This window comes from Heteronotia binoei, chromosome 5 (genome assembly GCF_032191835.1).
Source record: "Heteronotia binoei isolate CCM8104 ecotype False Entrance Well chromosome 5, APGP_CSIRO_Hbin_v1, whole genome shotgun sequence".
Lineage (NCBI taxonomy): Eukaryota > Metazoa > Chordata > Lepidosauria > Squamata > Gekkonidae > Heteronotia > Heteronotia binoei.
In genome coordinates this window covers 120224727-120245022 of record NC_083227.1, presented here as the reverse complement: position 1 = coordinate 120245022, position 20296 = coordinate 120224727, and the positions used below count along the sequence as shown (strand labels likewise).

Below are 20296 nucleotides of genomic sequence, written 5' to 3'. Positions count from 1 at the left end.
GTTTTGAATCCCCACTCTGCCATGGAAGCTTTGCAGGTGACCCTGGACTGGTCACACACTCTCAGCCTAACCTACCTCACAGGGCTGCTGCAAGGATAAAATGGAGAGAAAAGGAGAATGATGTAAGCTGTTTTGGGTCCCCGTTGGGAAGAAAGGTGGGATATAAATAAAATAATGTTCAAAATATGGCATTTCAGTTTCACTGTGATACTCAACTGATACATTCCAAGAAACAGTATTGGACACCTACAAAAACAGATTTTTGGTTATCCCACTTAATATACCTAATCTCATCTGTCACTATAGGTTTGGGCCATGTTGGGACAAAGGAAAAGGAACTGTGCTCGTTTAGTATACAGAATGAAGATGGAAATAGTACATGAAGAATTATTGGATCCCTTTTCCCTTAAAGGATTTCAACGAGATTAGCTTCCATGGATTGATACCTTTACAGAGGATAAATTAAGATTTTACCTCTAGGAAAGATGCTGCTGCAAATTTCTTGCATAAGAGTAAAATTCCCAGCATCATAGCTCTGGGTTACAGCTCTAAGAATGGCTTTCACTGCCTGTTCCCAGGAAGTAGTCTGATGACTCAGAAGTGCCAGGGTCAATTCATGGGATATGTAGAACAGGAGCTGGAGAAAGAAACCTAGCTTCACTGAGAAGGAAAAACAAGTCTGAGCCCAACTACTGGCAATCCAGACACTAGAGCAAATAGCCCCATTTTCTGCCTTCGTTACTTTCAACTATTGTACTCATGGAGACATGCAAAGTAAAACCATTCTGAAATTGGTAACAAAGACTTGAATCAGCTCAAAACTGACATCTGCTAAATCACTTTCCAACCCCAAAGTTTTTATTGCATCTTTTAAAAGGTCAAATAAGGGCCCTGGACAAGCTGCATATGAATTCCTGACAAATATTCCTTCACTTTTTGTGCCATTTATTCTTCCAGGGGCAATAATGGATTTATCACACTGAATGATACACAGTTCAAAGCCCTTCAGTAATACTATCATTCTTAACTGTGGCTTCAGAATACAGATCAATACTTGTGAGCAGAGAGAAGAACTCTGCAGGGGCAAATTAATCTATTGTGCAGGATTTAACCTCCAAAGTATAGTTTCTGATCACAGTTTGTTAGAATCTAGAAGGGAGCCTCAGTGGAGTATACAAAACTTAAGGGAGACAAGGCTGTTTCACTTAGGTTTTGTATTCAGAGGATCAGAAACGAGAATTTACTAAGCATCTTCCTTTCACAGCCTGGAACAGAAACAATGACAGATGCTGGAAAACCAATACAAAAATGCACACCAGGAGTATCAAGGCCAGCTTCTTCAATGCACATAATAACATACTTCAGCTGTATTGTGTTCCTGATCACCTTTAGAATGTCAGCCCCCTCTTATGCTTATATTTATATCAGAATTCTCTTCTCCCCAGTTTAAAGATATTGAAATCTACAGTCAACACACAAGATTACCTGCCGGGGAGGAGTGTTGCTTGTGACAGGAGGATACTGAATAGTCTGTAGCTGTTCAAACATGTCCTGTGCTTGTTCAACAGTATGCACACCAAATATACTCTGCCATACAGTGGTCACCATTTCCATGAAAGAGCAGTCTTGTCTCACCACCCAGTTGTGGTAGCAAGGTATGGATGGACTTTTGTTTTGCACTGGATTCCTTTCATGAAGGCATTTGTGAAGCAGCTCATTAAGACAGAACACTAGTCTGTGTCCCTGTAAAAGAAAATCTCAGCCATTATTTTAATCAGGAGAGAAAACACTGCATGCTGGGAATGTACATTTTCCACAATATTTTCATAATGTGTTAGACATGTTTATCTGTGAACGTATCTTTGAGATCAGGAAAAGACCCTCTGGATAATTAAAAATACAAGACCTCATCTTCTTGCATAGTGATGGTAAAGTTTCAGATGCAATTAGTAGCAAATGGAATTGGGGATAATTTTCTCCCCTGCAACGAGCATGTGTCTCTTGCTCCTAAAACACATTTTCAATACGTTTGAGAATTGATTTCTTGCAGCTTGTGGATCAAGATTCCCACTCAAATATCCAGAAGACTGTTAAAAAAAAGTGGCCCACTCTCCAGCAGAATTTTTAAAATAAAGCTAAAACAAGATGGGTTTAAATGAAAACCACTGAAAAACACCAAGAGGACTTGATTTAGATGGATCCCTTTCCAAAAAACTTTTCAGTCGACATATCCTGGACAAAGCAGTGTAGTAATGGGTTACTATGGAAGTTACAAAATATCTTTGCAAAGAATGAGATCCTTTGTACCTAGGAACATTATCCAAAATCTCTGGTTAAACAATAATTAATGTTCATTCTAAAGCACATCCAGGTAGTAAATTTCCCTCAACTGGGGAAAGAACTACATTCATTTCTAGTTCGAGGATCATTTTTGTCCAGCAGTAAAAAAAGGTGGAACTGCAGTATAAAGTTGGGGATCTTTCTCGTGGTGCCAGTTTTTTTAAAATAGAAGTTGCTATCTTCAAACTAACTTTACTTTGCTGAGGAATACAGATCCTCCCCCTCCCCTAGGGTAAAAATACCTGGGGGTTGCAGAAGAGGATGCAAGTTGTGATTTTAAGTGGAAAAATAACATATGCAGAGTTAAAATAGTCTCTGCCCTCCACACTACTCTCCCTCTTTAAATACGAAGTGTTTTTTAAAAAAATTTAGAAGAATCAGAATTACACATAACCCACAGAGGAATCATATAAATGAAGTATCATGGATGCGTCTATGGAAGTAATATTGTGCACTGACCAACAAACTCTCATGCTGCTGGAGAACTTCCTGGGCCCCAACCCAATTCCTGGCAGACAGAAGCTCCTGTGCACACCGTAAGGAAAAAGTCACTGACAGGTCCTTCTCTCCAGCTATCATGGCCAGCTCTGCAGCAGCTTTTAGAGATGCGGGGTCTCCCTTTTTAGACAGCACTTTGGCTGCATCATAGGGAGAAGCAGCTCCCATGTAACTAAAAAGAAAAACACAAAGTTACACTAGGGAAGCTTTCAGTTCACTACCAAAACCCCTGCTTGTTTCATATGCTTTGTCTGTTGATCCCCTGGAATCCTGGTTCCCTTCTACTACAGTTTTTACAAGGCAGTGTAAGCCCATGCCCCCTCCTCCATCTTTAATGGACTGTTCTCACTCTAGCCAAGAGCCAGAACTATAGGACTTTCAGTATGGTGGATTTATGTTATGGACTTGTGTCACTCCAGAACACTAACATACTACTATGAACATTCAATTGCAAGAAGAAAGCAGTGGGTATAATAGTGGCCCAGATAAGGACCTTGTGCTAAGGTAGCAAGCTCTCCAGCCAAGCCCTGCTGCACTCCCTGCCTAGAACTGCATGCCATCTTCCTGCAAGGAAGGACTTCAGACCGGGCTTCACTGCGGAACTGCCAAAGCCCTGCAGAACTTCAACAGTGTTCCTGTCATGAAGTAGAGACAGTACATAGAGCTGCCCTCCAGAAGCCATCTTCCTGGAAGATCCTCCAACAACAACTCTTGTTCCTGCCTACTTCCATGAAGGCTAAGCGAGACCATCACATACCCCTGCTGCACCCATGGAAATGAAAATGAAAGAAGCAACAGGCAAGAAGGAAGTTGCTACCACACCCACACTCTTAACAATGGAATGGTCCTGTTGGCTATTCAGGAAAGCGTAGGAACACAATGAAGAAGCTCCAGAGAGACAACACTGCGAAAGACTTAATCCTGTCACATAGACCTTCCCCATTGTGTGTGCTATGGTGTTACAAATAGGAATCAATTTGAATCCAAATTCCCCACAATGATTTGTTTTAGCCGGTTCTAGGAAAAAAGCACCAAGGGAAAACCCCACGGACATAAATGCTCACAGGAAAAAAGCCCACATGGAAAAAAGCCCCCATCGAAAAATATGTAAAGCACCATAGATGCTTATAATTGTGGAACAGGGTAGCCATGGAATAGGGTTGCCAAGTCCAATTCAACAAATATCTGGGAACTTTGGGGATGGAGCCAGAAACAAGGTTGTAACAAGCACAACTGAACTCCAAAGGGAGTTCTGGCCACCACATCTAAAGGAACCACACTCCTTTTATATGCCTTCCCTCCAGAGGAAATAATAGGTAAGGGCACCTTCTTTTGGGGCTCATAGAATTGGACCCCCTGGTCCAATACTTTTGAACCTTGGAGGGTATTTTGGGGAGAGGCACTGGATGATATGCTGCAAATTTGGTGCATCTACCTCAAAAAACAGCCCCCCCCCCCGGCAGAGTCCAAGATACCAGTGGAGTAATTCATTATACCATTTTTTAATTAATTCTAACTATGTTTATTGACTTCTTCCTTCCAGATACTGGCTGGAGTCAGTCCTGCTTAGCTTCTTAGATCTATGAGGCCTTAACTACTACTGCTATTTAAGAAGGAGAAGCTATCACAGAGCAGGCAGTAATTTGCCTAACCCAAAAACCATACGTTTTGACATTCCTGAAAAGTATAGACAACTGATACTTCATGATTTGGTGTGGAAAAACCCAGACAGAATTCTGGTTTTAGGTGGAAGAAATTTTATGCTTGAAATAAACAAAGATACCATCTATGGAGATGGCACCTTTGATAAAGTGCCAAATATGTTTTACCAACTATACACATGGCATGCCAAGGTGGGTAATTCATCTCTACCATGTGTTTACATTTTACTTCAAAAAAAGAACATGGACACTTATAATAGAATGTTTGAAATAAGGAAACTATTGATTCCAGATAAACTGTTGTGGGGCACAATGCTCTTAATTCCTTGTTCCATTTCAGTCATCCCAGTGTGTGGTCTCTATTCAATGGACTGCAGAGGGACCTGGCTTGTCACAAACTAACATTGGCTAATGCACAGGAAGGTTGCCTAGAGGTAGAAAAGAGGAAATATGAGGCACTACATTACATGGTTGCCACTTCTGTGCAACAATATGAGCAGGTGGAAGATAAACTTAGTTGCTTAAAGAGATTGGCTAATTTGCAATGAAGAATTATATCTGAGTTTTATTATTAAATAATTGTTGCTTTTACTATTAGGGTTATATAGTCTTTTGTTGTGGTCACTGGTGTACCACAATGTATTAACATTAATAAAGTTAAAGCATTTAATTTTATTTAAATATATATTTCTATGTAGTTTAAATTTCTGTTATTATTGTTTTTCCTTCTTAATAAAGTTCATTGATAACAAAATGGTCACTTCTTGTTGCATGTGAATATGACGTATTCTAATCCTAAAATAACAAAATATTATTAATGGCTATCCATAATTATAAACATCTATGGCAGCTGTTTTTTTCCTACAACTCCCATCAGCCCCAGCCAACATGGCCAATGGCTGGGGCTGATGGGAGTTGTAGGCAAAAAAAAAATCTGGAGAGCTACCGTTGGCCACTCCTGATCTATGGTGCTTAACATGTTTTTCCAAGTGGGCTTTTTTCAGTATGGGCTTTTTCCCATGTGGGCATGTTTCTATGGAGGCTTTTTTCCCTGTGAGCATTTATGTCCGTGGGGTTTTTCCTTTGGGCTTTTTTCCGGTTACGATTTTAGCCAAGGTAAACAATAAGTAAGCCCATCAAGCCCCATTAATTCTTTTTACAAGTATTTGGGAGCCAGCCCCCATGTGATGTCAGGTGTCACATGTCCCTATGTCAGGTCAACTGACCTACATGTCACGGACCACCTGACATCATCACTTGAGGGCACAGATCTGGTTATATCAACGGCAGTTCATGGCCAGTTCAGTGTGTTTCTACAGTATCCCCATCTTACTGTCTGAGCCATCCCCAAATACACAATTGGGCCCCATTATGGCTAGTGATGATAGTCATCCCTGGCTCCCCCTGCCCCTTTGTAATCTTCGCTATTGCACCATTCCTTATGCAGTCTTCAAGATGGTGAACTATGCACCCTGTCTGTGTTTTGTCCCTATGTGTTCCTCTATCCAATTTTCCTGCTATTATTCCTAGGACTGTATGTTAGTTGGTGTGATTTTTATTTTTCTGTTTGCTTGAACTATTTTTCTAATAAATATCCATTTTAGTTTATCATCTCATTATTTGATATGAGCATTTGGGAAGACCCACTCTGGTATACAAAGGCTGTTGATCCCTCTAAGTTAGCCATCCTTGCCCACCTACATAAATTCTCCTACCTCACTTGAGGGCAATTTGGCTTACAGCAGGCTTAAATAATGGTGGTTAACTGAAGGAGAGACAACAACACATCATGGCTCAGAGCTCTCATCTTCAACATCAAAGCAAAAGGAAGATGCCCAAAATGGAAAAATCCCATCAAGTCACTCAGGCTCATTTCCCATTCTGTGCCCCACTGTGTTCTAAGCTTCCAGTGTATTTTGCACCACTCATAAAACAAGATGCTTACAGTTGCTTCACACTGAAGGAATCCACACTGGATTCCCAGGAAGGAATCTAATAACCAAGAATCCCAACAGTTCTCACTGAAGCAAACAGTTTGGTGTCAATGGTACCATTTGGCTGCCAGGGAATAATGGCCATCCTTTTCCAGTACTGCTGCCCAGCTGATGTAGAGATCTTTTAGAACTGGATCTTCAGGACGTAGCCTAGCTTTGGCAATTGCAATCGCTTCCCTAAAACAAACAGAAATATTGGGGGCGGGGATCAGATTATATTATTGCATAACCGAGAATGCTTAACCCAATCCTTCCTAGAATACTATTTGGGGGTGTTTTGTTTTTTAAATTAACATCACACATTAATCCCTACACTTATTTGTAACAGGAGTCACTTAAACAAGAGGCTGTGACATTCACTACATCAGTAACTGCTCAAACTGTAATGACATGAAGACTGTTTAAAAGTTATACTGTGAACCATTGAATAGTAAAACATTTACAGCCTCCACTCAGGTTACCAGCTGATCTCTCATTCCTTTAAGATTCAGAAGAATATGTGAATTGACACCCTGAAAGGCACTGGATTTGAGTAGCTGACAGCAACCTTAAATGGTCTGTTTGTGGTGATTAAAACAAAGACGGCTCATTCACACAATTAAAATGCTCACTTTCTGCTACAGTCAAGTGATGACCATGCATGTGTAAATTAACCCAGTATCCTTGCAGGGTGTTGCCCAGAAGAACCAGTAGCACTAAGGGAGTGAACACAATCTGAAAGTCATTTGTCAGTCAGCAGTGAGTAATATATGATGCTACTGAAGAAGACTAAAGCGGTTGCATCTAATTCCTTATGCAGCAATACAGTGCAAGACCAAGGGCAAGAAGTTTGATATCCATATCTATGACTATGTGAACTTATTTTAACCAAAATGCATTAGCCACCTTTGCAGTAATCCAAGCTATGGATTTGTTTACAACTGCATTTTGCTATTTCTCACCCTCCAAATACAAACCATTGGCTTTGGGTAACAGAAAACTAACCAAACAGACACATACAAAAATGGAACTGAAAAAGGAATGTGATAGGTGGGAGGGAACGGTGCCATTTTATTCAAATATAAAAATATCAAGAACAGAAGAGATACCTCAGGCTGCTAAGTAAAGGGCAACTATTTGGGAGAAAACACAACAGAAGTGAACATTTAGCTTTGCCATTAACCAATTCTGGAGACCAGGCAAAATAAAAAACACCTTCATGCACATTTTATGGAAAAGTGGTATATAGCTATTTTAAACACAAACCAAAATAATCACAAATCAGTATCATACTACCTGTTCAGCAGCCATCTTTGATAATCTAAGACTGCAGTGCTACCACTGCTTCACGTGGAAGTTTGAACTGCTCTCACTTCCTTTCAAGACTTTTTTTAAAATAAACCCTTTAAACTTTTCTACATTAAAACCCCATCCCAAACAAAAAGCATGTAGACCTGAAAAAACCATGTGATTTCAGCAGCTCCACAGCCTCATACACTTTATGGAGAGAGAGGAGGTGGGAGGCTGCCTTGACGTATTGCTCCTGAAAACACAGCTGCTTTGCAAAGGCTTCAACAGTCCACACCCAGGCTTGATAGCCAGCTAAAGAGAGAGGGAAAATCATCATTATTATGTTGAAGATCAGGCCAGCATAAACCTCCCTCCCCCTAAACTCAGGAATAAATTAAGGCACACAAGAAAGGGCTCCCTCTGCATACCCCTTGTCATTATTTTGACACAGAAAGGGCAGCAGAGCAACAGGCCCGCCAGCATGCCAAGCATACCCATTGGTGAGAGCGCCACCAGCTGGTCCGTCAGCTCTCCCCTTTCTGCTGCTGACTGAAGAGCACCCTTCATATCTCCTTTCCAGACCATAAGCTGCTGAAATAGCTCTGGGTGTCCATTCTCTAAATGGCTTTTTCCTGTTGGAAGACAAAACAGGTTATCCTCCAGACAACAGACAGCAGGCTTATGGTCCCTTCAGACTTTCTACGCAGTCAGTCTGTTCCTGCCAAACAAGCACAAACAGGTCATAAACAAAGAAACAGTTCACTAATAAACTGGTTACCTGATTGCGACTGGCAAACTGGTTGGAGCACCCTCAAGCTGTATTAGTTCAGAGAAACAAACTTGCATATGCTGACAGATACTACATAGCATCAAATATATAACAAATTAGTAGAGATGGTAAACTAAAAATCTTAACTTTTTAACTTTTTACCTGCAGAGATTAGTCTTGATAGGTGCAACAAATTTAGAAAATGAAAGAAGCCTGAGAACCCTCCCTCCAAAGTAATAATTATCTCCAGGTCTCACTTGCCAAGGAAGACACTCTGGATATGCCTGTGGTGCCCACTTTAGCATTTCTTCTGCTGCTCCAGTTTCTTTGAAGGACAGGCAGGGTAACAATGCAATACACATCAAGCAAACCATTCCAGGCCAGAGTTCTAACAGCACCTGAACAAGGTGCAATCCAATCCAAAATATACTAGTTGTTGAGTTGCACACAGTACTGAACAAAAGAAGTCAGCAAGCCAAGGCTGTATTCAGTACAAGGTGGTTTTAGTCTTTGACATCATAACTGTTCAAATTTGCCATAATGTGGAGATTACTGCAGGGAAAAAAGCCTCTTTTTCTAACCTAGGACAAATCTGCAATGTTTCTACTTGAGAGAGACCCCATTAATGCATCCTTGCTCAAAGTCTGTGTTTGAGGGGGAAGTCTGCACAAATGTCTATAAGTCAACCTGCTTAGTAATCGAGATTTTTAGGCATACTGCCAACTTCAACTACTTATTCTTCAACCAGTATTAGATGTACATTTAATATTATACAGGTCCTATTATGAAGCCATTCCTGATGGCCCCACAGAAGCTTCAGCAGTCACAGATTATGCCTAATCTGGCCTAATGGAACTGGATTGCCAAGAAAGATACAGCAGTGCTCCAATCCACAAGGAATTATCAGGAGGCATTTTGCACAATTTACACTGTGCCTGCAGTCAGGCATGTCTTTGGGTACCACTCTATGCTCTTCCTTAGTTTTGATGGATTGCATCAATGATAAAACCTGGTTTAAGATCCAGGGACTAACCTTCTATCTCCATCAGTCTGTATAGCGTAGGTCTATTGGTGAACAGCCCCAGGTGGACATGGTCCTCTGAATGAGAGAGTAAATCCTCCTCCTGATCTGCAGGTGAAATAATGAAAAACAAAACAAGTTTCTTATTTGTCACACATACTTATTTATGAAGATTTTCCCCACTGTCATAGATGGCATATCACAATTCCTACTTACAAAGCACCGCTTTGTGCTCAAAGAACTTTGAGCAGTTTGTTATTTAAAAGGATACTTTAACCTCCACACACACAGAAGGTCTTCAACACCCATATTATTCATTTTAAAGTTCTTCCATTTGCAAGTTGTTACCTTGTCTGATCTCCAGAACTAGTTAATTTCCATTTTGTACACATTACTATACACTAAAGTATAAACCTAAGATTTGAACAGAACTTCCCCTTTTGTACTTTTTCAAATTAAAATTAAAAAATGGTGATTTCACAACTGATGCTAAAAATTCCTGCTAATTAATCTTATAAACAGACTGAGTGTGACATGAAGTGAGAGACAACCATTATTATTTCAGTGACAATACCTTAAAAAGATTTGCCATTCACAATTTAATACAAAATAGCAAACATTTCTACAATCAAATAAACTGACAGAAAGGAGAAATATCTTTAGCAGTCAGATCAGTTTATTATACCTAGCAACATTTCCTTACAATATAAAATCATTACATAAAAGTTTTTAATGAACACGTGCAGCATTCTGGCACATAATTCTTAAGCACTTACTTCCATATAACAGTCTGCAACACCAGTGTTGCACAAGCATGCTGTTTGTATGCTTAATTTAAAACAAACAGGTTCAGCAAGTTCATTCAAGTGTCTACCGAAAACATCTCAACATCAGAATACACATACTCTGAAAGAACTTTGTCCAAACCAAACATGGAGAGCGAGAACCATCAGCACATCTCAAACCAAACATGGGGAGGGAGAACCATCAGTACAAAGGTACATGTTTGTACCTTTGGAGTGTAAGCAAGTTGCTAGTCTCATACAGTCCTGGTGCAGTTCCTCTTTTGACCTCTGGTCCATAGATGTGCTGAAAGGCAGTATGGAGCGTGGCTTTTTCCTCTTTATGGAAGAATCTGACCCTGAAGGGAGATAAAACAGTCTCATAACTAGACCTGAAGTCAGAGATTTCCTTTCTCAAATTTCATGAAATCAACTCTCAAATGTGCTGGTGACAGGATTCATGGCAAGACATACTTGCATGTTTGGGGGTGGGGAAGAGAGGAAAGTACCTCCACTTTGAATTATTGCCCACTGCACATGAAATTAGCCATCACCATTTAAGAATTAGAAACTAGAGAGCTATTATGTGGAATTGACCAGATTTGGGATCAACATGTACCATACATTTAAAAACCAAACCAAACCATGAAGACGACTGAGAAAGGAAGAAGGAATAAACATTGCCACAATTACAATTTCAGTAGCAGGGTACAGTTCTGGGCATCTTGTATCAAAATAATTAAAGTATGCCAGCTGCCAGTCTATTTTACATGAAAATAGTGAGATACGAAGTTCTGAACACATCGTGTTCCTTTCTCTAAATCATAAGGTACAATCCAGTTCAATTTAAGCACATTTAAATCCCATACACTTTAATGGAAGAACCAAGTGTGAAAATAAATGAGACCTAAAAGTACTTAACTTTGTCTGCCCTGTACCATTCAAATCTATCAACTCATGCCTGAATTCCTGCCTCAAGTCTCCATTTTACAGTTTGCGTCTCTATACCCCCCCCCCCTCTCAGGTATATGTAAATAGAATTAACAAAGACGGGCTTTTTAAAAGCGGGTCAAAACATCTCAATTCAGTCTCTTATTGTGTGATACTGATGACGTCTTACTTGGGTACCTTGTATTTACATTAGATGTGTACCAACCTGGTTTGATATGATCCTTCCGCACAGGAGGGGTTCTAAAGCTGAGAGGCGGCTTCGGAATGTCTGCTGCGCAAGCAAGTGGTGGGCATGTAGGGAAATCCTTGTGGACTGAAGCATCATGCAAAAAACAAAAAGGGGGAGAGAAGGCTGAGCAATGAGCAGCACAACAGTCACCTCTCTATTTGCTTTAAACAGAAACAGCAGCTGTACAGAACCTCCAAAGCGCTATGCTGAGAAAAAGCAGCATGGATGTTTAAAAGCTAATAAGGAGCAGATGATTATTTCACTACCTCTGGCTCTCAAGGCTGGCTAAAAGCAAGTGACACAGAAGAGAGCGGCAAAGAAGCCACCCGCATACTGACACAACTGAAAAGGGTCTGGCAGGCTTCTGAGGCAGGGAAAAAAGTGCAGGGACCCCTTTGCAGCCCTTCTTTATTTGTACCGCCAGGCACAGCCTAAAGCCTGCCTCACAAAACACGTAATTTTAATTAAGACTGGAGGGACTTTGGCTGTTAAGTGCTCATGTTCCTACAAATGGATGATACGGAGAGCCAGCCAGCTGTTTCTCATAACCACTTCACTTTTGGAAATCTAAACACTGCTCTCCAGACTAACGTGAAATCATTCACTGTTAAGCTTGCAGACTACATCTTTGCATGAAGAGCTGGATTTTGGAATACACACTAAATACCTTCGGCGGAAGGTCTCTCAGCTGGCTCCTCTTGTTCCTTTTCTCCTTCTTGGTCCGACAGCCCATTCTCCTCTAACAGAGTCTCCATGGCATCCTCACCACCATTCACTGGAATGTCTGGTGCTGAAGGTATCTTCCCCAGTAGCTTTTTCTTCTTCTTGGCTTTTAGTTTGAGTGTCGAGCTTCTCTTTTTCTCCAGCTCAATGCTCTTCTTACCTAATAACCAGCAACAGAAACCAATGACTGTTCTGAAAAGAGCTACTTTCATTTCTAAAGGTGCTCAAGTTATGCAAAGGTGCTCAGGTTAGGCCACCAAAAGGAGATACACCAGTGCCACAGTAGAGATCATGCACTACATCTACAGCAGCAATGGGTGATAATCACCATCTTTGTCTCAGCTTTCCTAGAACCTCTGCCCCCACAGACAGCCTAGAGGAACATGCTGACTCTTCTCCATGCCTCTGGTATTTGATCTGCTTGTTCACATCCCTAGAGATGGAATGCTGCCCCATGAACCTTCTCTTGTCTTCATAATATTTCAAGGGCCTGAATTGCTGCCTTTCTTATTTAGTCCTCTTGAGCACCTCTTTCTGACAGACCAGTCCATCTCCAGCCTTCTCAGACTCTAGCATTCCCCTTTGACACCTGCATATCAGAAGTATACTGACCTTGGGGAGGACGGCTGTATTCCTGCTTTGCAGGCACCCACTTATGAACACAGAAGTCATCGGCTCCAGTATAAACGCAATCTGTTTCCACAGGTGACCACTGCACACACAGCAAGCGGCCTCGGTGTCCCCTGTAATTGTGCAAAGGCTCTTCCTTTAGAACATCCCAAACCTGTGAACAAAATCTCTCACTTAAAGACAAAGAAACCTGTAAGAACTTTCCCAAAGCAGGTTATTCATTTATGTCATGTTCTGTGAGACTTCCTCATCAAAAACAACTTTGGCATCCAGATACACTTCAGTTTGGAAAAACAAATCTTAATTGAGCATACATCACACTCAATAGTGTTTAGCTTAGTATTTCTTTCCTCCCCATTAAGAGGACAATCTGCCCAAGCAAAAACCTTTCCATCTTTCCCTACACTTTATTTATAAATTTCCAATCATTAAAACAAATACGCATTAAAAACAAAAGGAATTCTAGCATGCCATTACAATCCTCAGTGGAGTGGCATTCATATCACCAGGGAACAGCAAGTAGGAAATCTGCAGAACCCTTGCAAAGCTCCAGCTAGCCTATAAATAAGCTATCTAGACTCAACACCATGTAGCCCTAGCAGTGATATTTCTAACAATGGAAGTTCTTGCTCTGTACAAATCAAAGAACAATATGAAATTAGGAAGTACAAATGCAAAGCTGTTGCATCCATTTTGTAAGAGTCTTTCTCTGACAGATGTTCCCATATAATGTCAGTTTCCTACACATGCCTTCCCTTCACACTAAAAAGGGAAACATACATTCTGTAGTAAGCATCCTCACTCAAGTATGAAAAGTAGCAAGAAAAAAATAGCACTTTCCCTGTTAAAGAAAGGTATTCCTCTATCAACCATTAGAGTTGTGGCAATGGTACAAAATAAAATCTTCGGCTGCTTTGCACTCATACCTCAGCAGTACCATCATAAGAAACAGAAACAAGTCTTCCATCATGATGTGGGCTCCAAGATAAGCTAGTGATCTTAGCTGTATGCCCCACCAGAGTACGGAAGGGCTCTGTTATTGTCACAGGCCTCTCCGGAGAGTTCTCTAAAGATAAAACAAACAAGGATGGAAATAACTGAAGGAAAATGTCACTGAAATCATTTCAAAGAGTAAAGATGGATGGAAGCAATCCTTTTGTTTGACAGAGAACCCAGCTCCCTCTGACACTTGTGCAATGCACAAGTACATTCTCCAAAAAGAAATCTTCTCTCACATAGCCAATGTAATTTCCCCTCATTTGCAACCTCAGTCTTGCTAAAACCACTTTTCAGAGAGAACTCAAAGACAACTCCTGACACAAAAAGTTTTCCCAAGGTAGCAATCAATCCAGTTGACATTACACTAGAAATATATGCTAGAACTTGATTGGGGTACAGACTCAACATACAGAAAAAGGAACAGTTTAGAAAGCTAATAGTAACTTGCATGCACTTGCATCCTATCCACCAAGAGCTGTCAAGAGCCCAAGTTACAACTTTGCATACACAAATAAACTGAGGATTTTGGCTTTTGTTTGGTCTAATAATCACACATGAATACAATCTCTGTAAAACCCTGGGATTCCAGGTGGTATATTCAAGGCATCAGCCATGCTGCTGCAAAATCAAATGCTAGTTTTGGTATGAACTACGAATTCATTTCCCTCTTTTCCATTCCACACCCCCCCCCAAGGGGACTATCCATTGCTATAACACAAGATGTCCAGACCCTAAAATGTCAAGAATAGATAAGGCAACATTTAAGTAGAAACAGTTCATTTCTGTTCATTAGGTCCCCGACACTTTTCAAACAAACTTGAAAGATAAAACAGTTTCATAGAAATTCTAACTACTGAGAATGATATTTTGAAATCCAACTATTCCCCTGCCATTTGGCATTTCAGAGATTAGAATAATAATAATAATAATAATAATAATAATAATAATAATAATAATAATAATAAATGTTATTTATACCCCGCCCTCCCCGCCGAGGCAGGCTCAGGGCGGCTTACAAGGTGTGACAAAAGCCATGTTGAACAATAAAACAATTATACATTTCAATACAATTTACAATTTACCATTAAATTTTTACATAATCTAAAACAGTCTAAAATCAGTCTAAAATAGTTTCATCTCATTGCTATCTCAGTTATATTAATGTTAATGATGGCGTGATGTTTATTTCAGGCTCCATCTTGGAAGGCTAGCCGGAAGAGGGCGGTTTTGCACGCCCTACGGAATTGGCTAATGTCCCGTAGGGCCCGCACCTCTTCTGGCAGCTGGTTCCACCATTGGGGTGCTTTTATAGAGAAGGCCTGTTCTCTAGTTATTTTTAGTTTGGCCTCCTTTAGAGCACTCGCAATGTTTCTCTTTCCTCAAAATGAAGGAAAAGACAGAATGCTCTGAATCCATACAAAATACCATACGACCAGAAGGTGAGGAACAGCATTGTACTGTGTACTGACAAGATCTAAAGACAGTAAAAGCAATAGTCACCTATGACATTCTTGATGTTATGCACATAAATAACTGCATTGTTTGAGCCAGAGGCTATCATGTAACTCAGTTCTGGCTGTGCCGCATGATTGTGGTGCCAACGAATAGCATTAATAAGTTTGTGGTGTTGCTGGATGGTGCACAGCAATTTCAATTCTGGAGCTTGAAATATTTCAATTGATCTATAAGGTTAGAGAAGAAAAAGTGAAGAGCAGTCAGTTCACGGACTGCATCACATGGCAGAATGCAGTTTTTCAGCTATTATCTTAGAAGCATACATGAAAACTTCAATACTACCACCTGTATTCTAGAAAATTTTAATACAATCCAGGGGCAAATTACAGACACAAACTCATGGGACCACATGAAGCAGCCTTATACCAAATCAGACCATCAGTCTATCAAGTTCAATATTGTCTGTTCTGACCGGGAACAGTTCTCTAGTGACTCAGGCAGAGTTTTTTCACATACTTTAGATGCCATTGATCTTGTGACTTTGTCCTCATAAAAAGGTGCTGAACCACTGAGCTGAATCCCTCCAAACTCATGTGCAGTCCAACTAGCCTAAAACTCCCTTACCCAAATAGCATTTATACAAGCGTCAAGTGAAAGAAAATTAAAATTTAAACACATACCCATCCTCATTACCAATAGCCAAGATAGTGCCATCTGGTTTCCAGCTGATTTCTGTGTGAGCTGGTAATTTGTGCTAAAAGAAAATGAAATTAAGAACCTTAAGAATTCTGGCATCAATTTCCTCAAATCTGACAAAAATGCATATGAAGGGGGGGATAAGCTACAAAGATGGGATAAATTGGATAAATCCCTTCAACCACTTCTGGTATCTGTATCATTTTCATGAGTGAAAAATTAATGTCTGCCACTGTTCCAACTACTACTATGCACTGGAAACAGGAAAATGAGGAAAGCCACTGACCCATAAAGAAACATACAAAATGTGTAGGGTAACTAGAACGTTTTCTGGATATAATGACTATGGTCACAAATGTAACAAGCAGCAATCTGGAGACACAAGTTGGTAGCCTACAAAGAATAGGTAGGGTGGAGTCAGGAAAACCCCTTACAAGATATTCCTCCATAGTGCAACAGCATATCATGGCTAAGCTCTCAGGCTACATGACTAGTTGAATGCTCATCTTAACCCTAATTCTGAACCATCTGGCTCCACAGTTACCTGAGTAGTACCATGTAAATGGAATATTTTTTTACCTAACTCTCCCCATATTGGGGGATTTGGGGGCAGGGGACTGAAGCTGAGGAATATGCACGTCACACTACACATTCCTAAGCCCTGATCTGAGCCTCTCACAATTTTATACAATGATATGGACAAAAGGGGATACTTCTTTACATAACAAATGATCTAAGTATGGAAACCACTGCCAGAGCAGGTAGTGATGGTCACAGACATAAACAGCTGTAAAAGGGGATAATACAGATTCACGGAGAATAGGTCTATCAGAGGCTACTTGTCATGGAGACTAAAGGCAACTTCAACATTCAGAAGCAGTAACCTTTTCAAGTGCGAGAAGGCAATATCAGTGGAAGGCCTCAAGTCTCTATGTCCTGTTGGACCTCTAGAGGAAATGATTGCCTGCTGTGTGAGATAGAATGCTGGACCACTGGTCTGATCCAGCAGGGCTATTCCTACATTCGTATGTCCCCTTCATTGTCTCCAGTAGTACAATTTCTCAGAACCAGAAGAACTTTTCTTCAGGGATTCCCATTACATCCATCATCAAAACACCTAGCTTCAAGATCACAGCCCTTAAACATCTTAAAATCATGGATTGGCACAGGAAGAGGTTTGTGACAAATGAGTCCCTCAAGACATGCATCTCTTGACCCTTAATACTCCCTGTCAAGAAAATTGTCAGGAGTTTGAGTAGCAACTTCCCTCCTGCTTTATTGTTTTTCCCTCTTTAATCAATACTCAAGGCCCTCAAGATCCCATAGTTCCTGGAAGGCAATGAGGATGCTCAGTCCTCAGAATACTGTGTGTCTGTGTGGGGCTTCCTTCATAAATTTACCCAGGGTTTTTTCTTATCTGAGGAGTGCCCCAAATATGCAGAAACCCTTTATCCGGGCTGTGGTGGTTTGTTTTGTTGCCTGGTAGACACAGGACCATCAAGATCACTATTAGAGTGATGTTAGTACTTTCACAATTTAATTTCTTGGACAAGACAAGGCAGGGAGAATCTCACCTCAGTACGAGAGCAAAAACTCTATATTCCACCTCTGTGACCTTTCATTCCCTCCTTAATTTTCTACAATGGTGTTGGAGACAGTAGCTTACCCCAAAAATAAGGCACACACTGTGCCTTATTAAACTTGAAGTGTTTAGACAACATCTGGCTGACCCAAAAGCCAGAACCCAGTAAATTGTTCAGTTAAGCTTTCCTGTGCAAATACATTACAGACTTAAGAGAACAATGGACAGTGGCTTTGCCACAAAAGAAACATTAGTTGCATGCTGTTAAACATCTGCAAAAAGTTCACATGGAGGGGTCAATGTTTCAAACCTGCAACAGATTTGCATATATGAACTAAAGTAGAGGCTTGAAGTCAAAGAACTGTCTAGTTAGTTCAAATCCACATGTGGAATTTAGCATCATCTATACCTGCCTCCCCTCCCAATTTTTGGCCCTCAATTCCCCCCTTAAGAGTTGCCAAAGGCTGAAGTGACAGCATAAGATACAGAATTGCCTTGGACAGATATTAAGTCTAGCTCCTATGACCTTTTGGCTACCTCCCTTTCTGCCTCTTCTTTCCTAGAATGTGTGTACTTTTTTCTCTCCGTTTTTCTTTAACCATTGCTCCTCTTTTTGTCAGCTCTCTGATTCTGACACCTGTTGTCTTCTGAGCTCTGTGCATTTCAGACTACCTGTATCCCAGCTTCTTCATTAGTCCTCTTTTTCTTCACCTATAGGATAGAGCCCCTCCAGTCTTTAAGTACTGCAATTTCTTCAAAGCCCCCTAATTCCCATCTCCCCTTTCTTCAAACTCATTCTTCATCTTCCCTTCTTTTAAGAATCCTCTTTCTCAGTCCATTTCCAACTCTACACAGTTCCTTGAGAGTTTTTGTCTCTGAGCTTCCTTACCCCTCAACTTTACAGCTGCCAGAGGCCGCTCCCTAGCCACTGACTTGCCCCTGTATAAGGTTTTAATTTTAGCTAACTGACACTTGGTCTTTCCTCACAGAAACTGGACTACCAACTGTGTAGTTCCCTGAGCAACTCAGGATTCCATGCCACCACACCAGCTCAGTCCATCAATGTAATAAGCTTATCTACCACAAGTACAGAACAATACAGATGGAGCAGAAATAACTTCTATCATGCTCCAAGAATTCCTGCTCACTTTGATTGAATTTGTTTCTCGGATAACTTTGTTGATGTCATGAGCTTCCCCATTAAGTTTCCAAGGATTGTGTTGGAAGACAACTCCCTCTCCTGCACAGCTATACAACGTTACTGAAGGTCTGTCACCATCTCCTCCTAAGAGAAAGAGAGAGAATACTAAATAAAAGAAAGCAAGCACAGTGGCAACTATTTCTGAGAGCTTACCCTTTGAATGAAAAATTGGTTCAAAAAAGTATGCACCTGCACAGAAGAATGTATTAAGCTTTTTTTTAACTCATGCAGTTCTAACACCCTCTAGAGGCATACAGGAGCCTTGCACAACACAGCCTTGTCACTGATCTATAGGAACAAATAAACATTGGAAGAATAAACTGTCATGTGAAATCTCCCTGTCGCTTGTAGTCACAGCAAACAGTGTTTTAAAATTTGTGTTTGAAACCCTGTTACAAACAGATTTTCATGCATCCCCTAGCTTGTAACATTGTCAGATTAATTATATAGTGTTATCAATATACAAGGAGCTTTACTAGATAACACAGGCAAGAGAGTTGCTTCCTGAAGAGCTTAAAGTCTGAACTTGAACATGGATGTGGGGAAACTGGCAGCAGGAGGGGTGACAGGGTAACATGAGATATGTGCAAACAAATGCAGTTACATGAACTTAGGCTTCTTTTCAGCTAGGGATAAGGACTAAAAGGGATCACTATCGATTAGTATGGTGCTTGAATTAGGGATTCCTCACAATCCAAACTAAGGCACCAGATAAGCCCCATCTTGAACTGCCTTGCCAGAGCTTCCTTAACCAAACTACTGCAACGAATAATAATAAAAATCATTACTGAAATAGATTTTTTATCACTAAATCAGACCTTAATGGCCTACAAGCACTGTAAAGCTGGCCCAGTCTTTCTGCTACACATCCGAACATAGATTTGTACAGTACATGTAAAGCACTGCTGCCAACAAAAAAAGTACTGTAGCTATAACAATCTGACTCACCAAAAGACAATGGAGGAACAGGAGGTCCCCATGCTAATGCATACACAGTTTTCTTGTGGTAGGAACTGGAGATCTGCGGGGGCCTAATGGAGACAGAACGAACATCACCTTTAAACAGTTCTCACTGACCATGCATTATCTGATTTATAATTCAAACAAACAGTTTTACTACTATACATAAAAGGGTAAAGAAAACAGGCACAGTGTACAGATGCTAGAACAGGCAACTCATTCACAAATCCTGTGCATTTCTAGAACTGTCTATCATTCTATTTGCATTTGAAGTTGCCTGTTCCTAAAGATAGGGAATATTAGTGTGATTGGTAGCTTCTAGATGTGTTTTCAGTATTAGAAGATGTGTATGGATACACCTTTCCTTCCCCCACCCCTCTGGTTTAGGAGCAGCCCCACCACCACCACATGACTGTCAAAGTAGTCATGTCTTACTTGCTAGAATAAGTGTCATACACGCCAACTTTCCCATCATCTGTCCCAAAAGCTAAACAGCCTTCCTTAGTTGGATGCCAGGAGAGCTGCAAGCAACGAGA

General features: G+C 40.6%; 1 protein-coding gene across 2 annotated transcripts in view; it reads right to left on the bottom strand.

Moving 5' to 3' along the window:
• Nucleotides 1-20296, bottom strand: part of GEMIN5 (gem nuclear organelle associated protein 5) — a 33067-nt gene that overhangs the window by 2691 nt on the left and 10080 nt on the right. For both annotated transcript variants that reach the window (XM_060240257.1, XM_060240258.1), the window contains exons 9-25: nucleotides 20196-20281; nucleotides 19749-19831; nucleotides 18748-18884; nucleotides 16002-16075; nucleotides 15367-15548; nucleotides 13794-13933; nucleotides 12850-13021; nucleotides 12182-12397; nucleotides 11491-11598; nucleotides 10565-10693; nucleotides 9565-9660; nucleotides 8257-8394; nucleotides 7927-8074; nucleotides 6551-6670; nucleotides 2800-3010; nucleotides 1486-1743; nucleotides 475-637 (exon numbers count right to left, since the gene is read on the bottom strand). In XM_060240257.1, coding sequence (XP_060096240.1) covers nucleotides 475-637; nucleotides 1486-1743; nucleotides 2800-3010; nucleotides 6551-6670; nucleotides 7927-8074; nucleotides 8257-8394; nucleotides 9565-9660; nucleotides 10565-10693; nucleotides 11491-11598; nucleotides 12182-12397; nucleotides 12850-13021; nucleotides 13794-13933; nucleotides 15367-15548; nucleotides 16002-16075; nucleotides 18748-18884; nucleotides 19749-19831; nucleotides 20196-20281 — 2461 coding nt within the window. The remainder of the gene's footprint in view (nucleotides 1-474; nucleotides 638-1485; nucleotides 1744-2799; nucleotides 3011-6550; nucleotides 6671-7926; nucleotides 8075-8256; nucleotides 8395-9564; nucleotides 9661-10564; nucleotides 10694-11490; nucleotides 11599-12181; nucleotides 12398-12849; nucleotides 13022-13793; nucleotides 13934-15366; nucleotides 15549-16001; nucleotides 16076-18747; nucleotides 18885-19748; nucleotides 19832-20195; nucleotides 20282-20296) is intronic.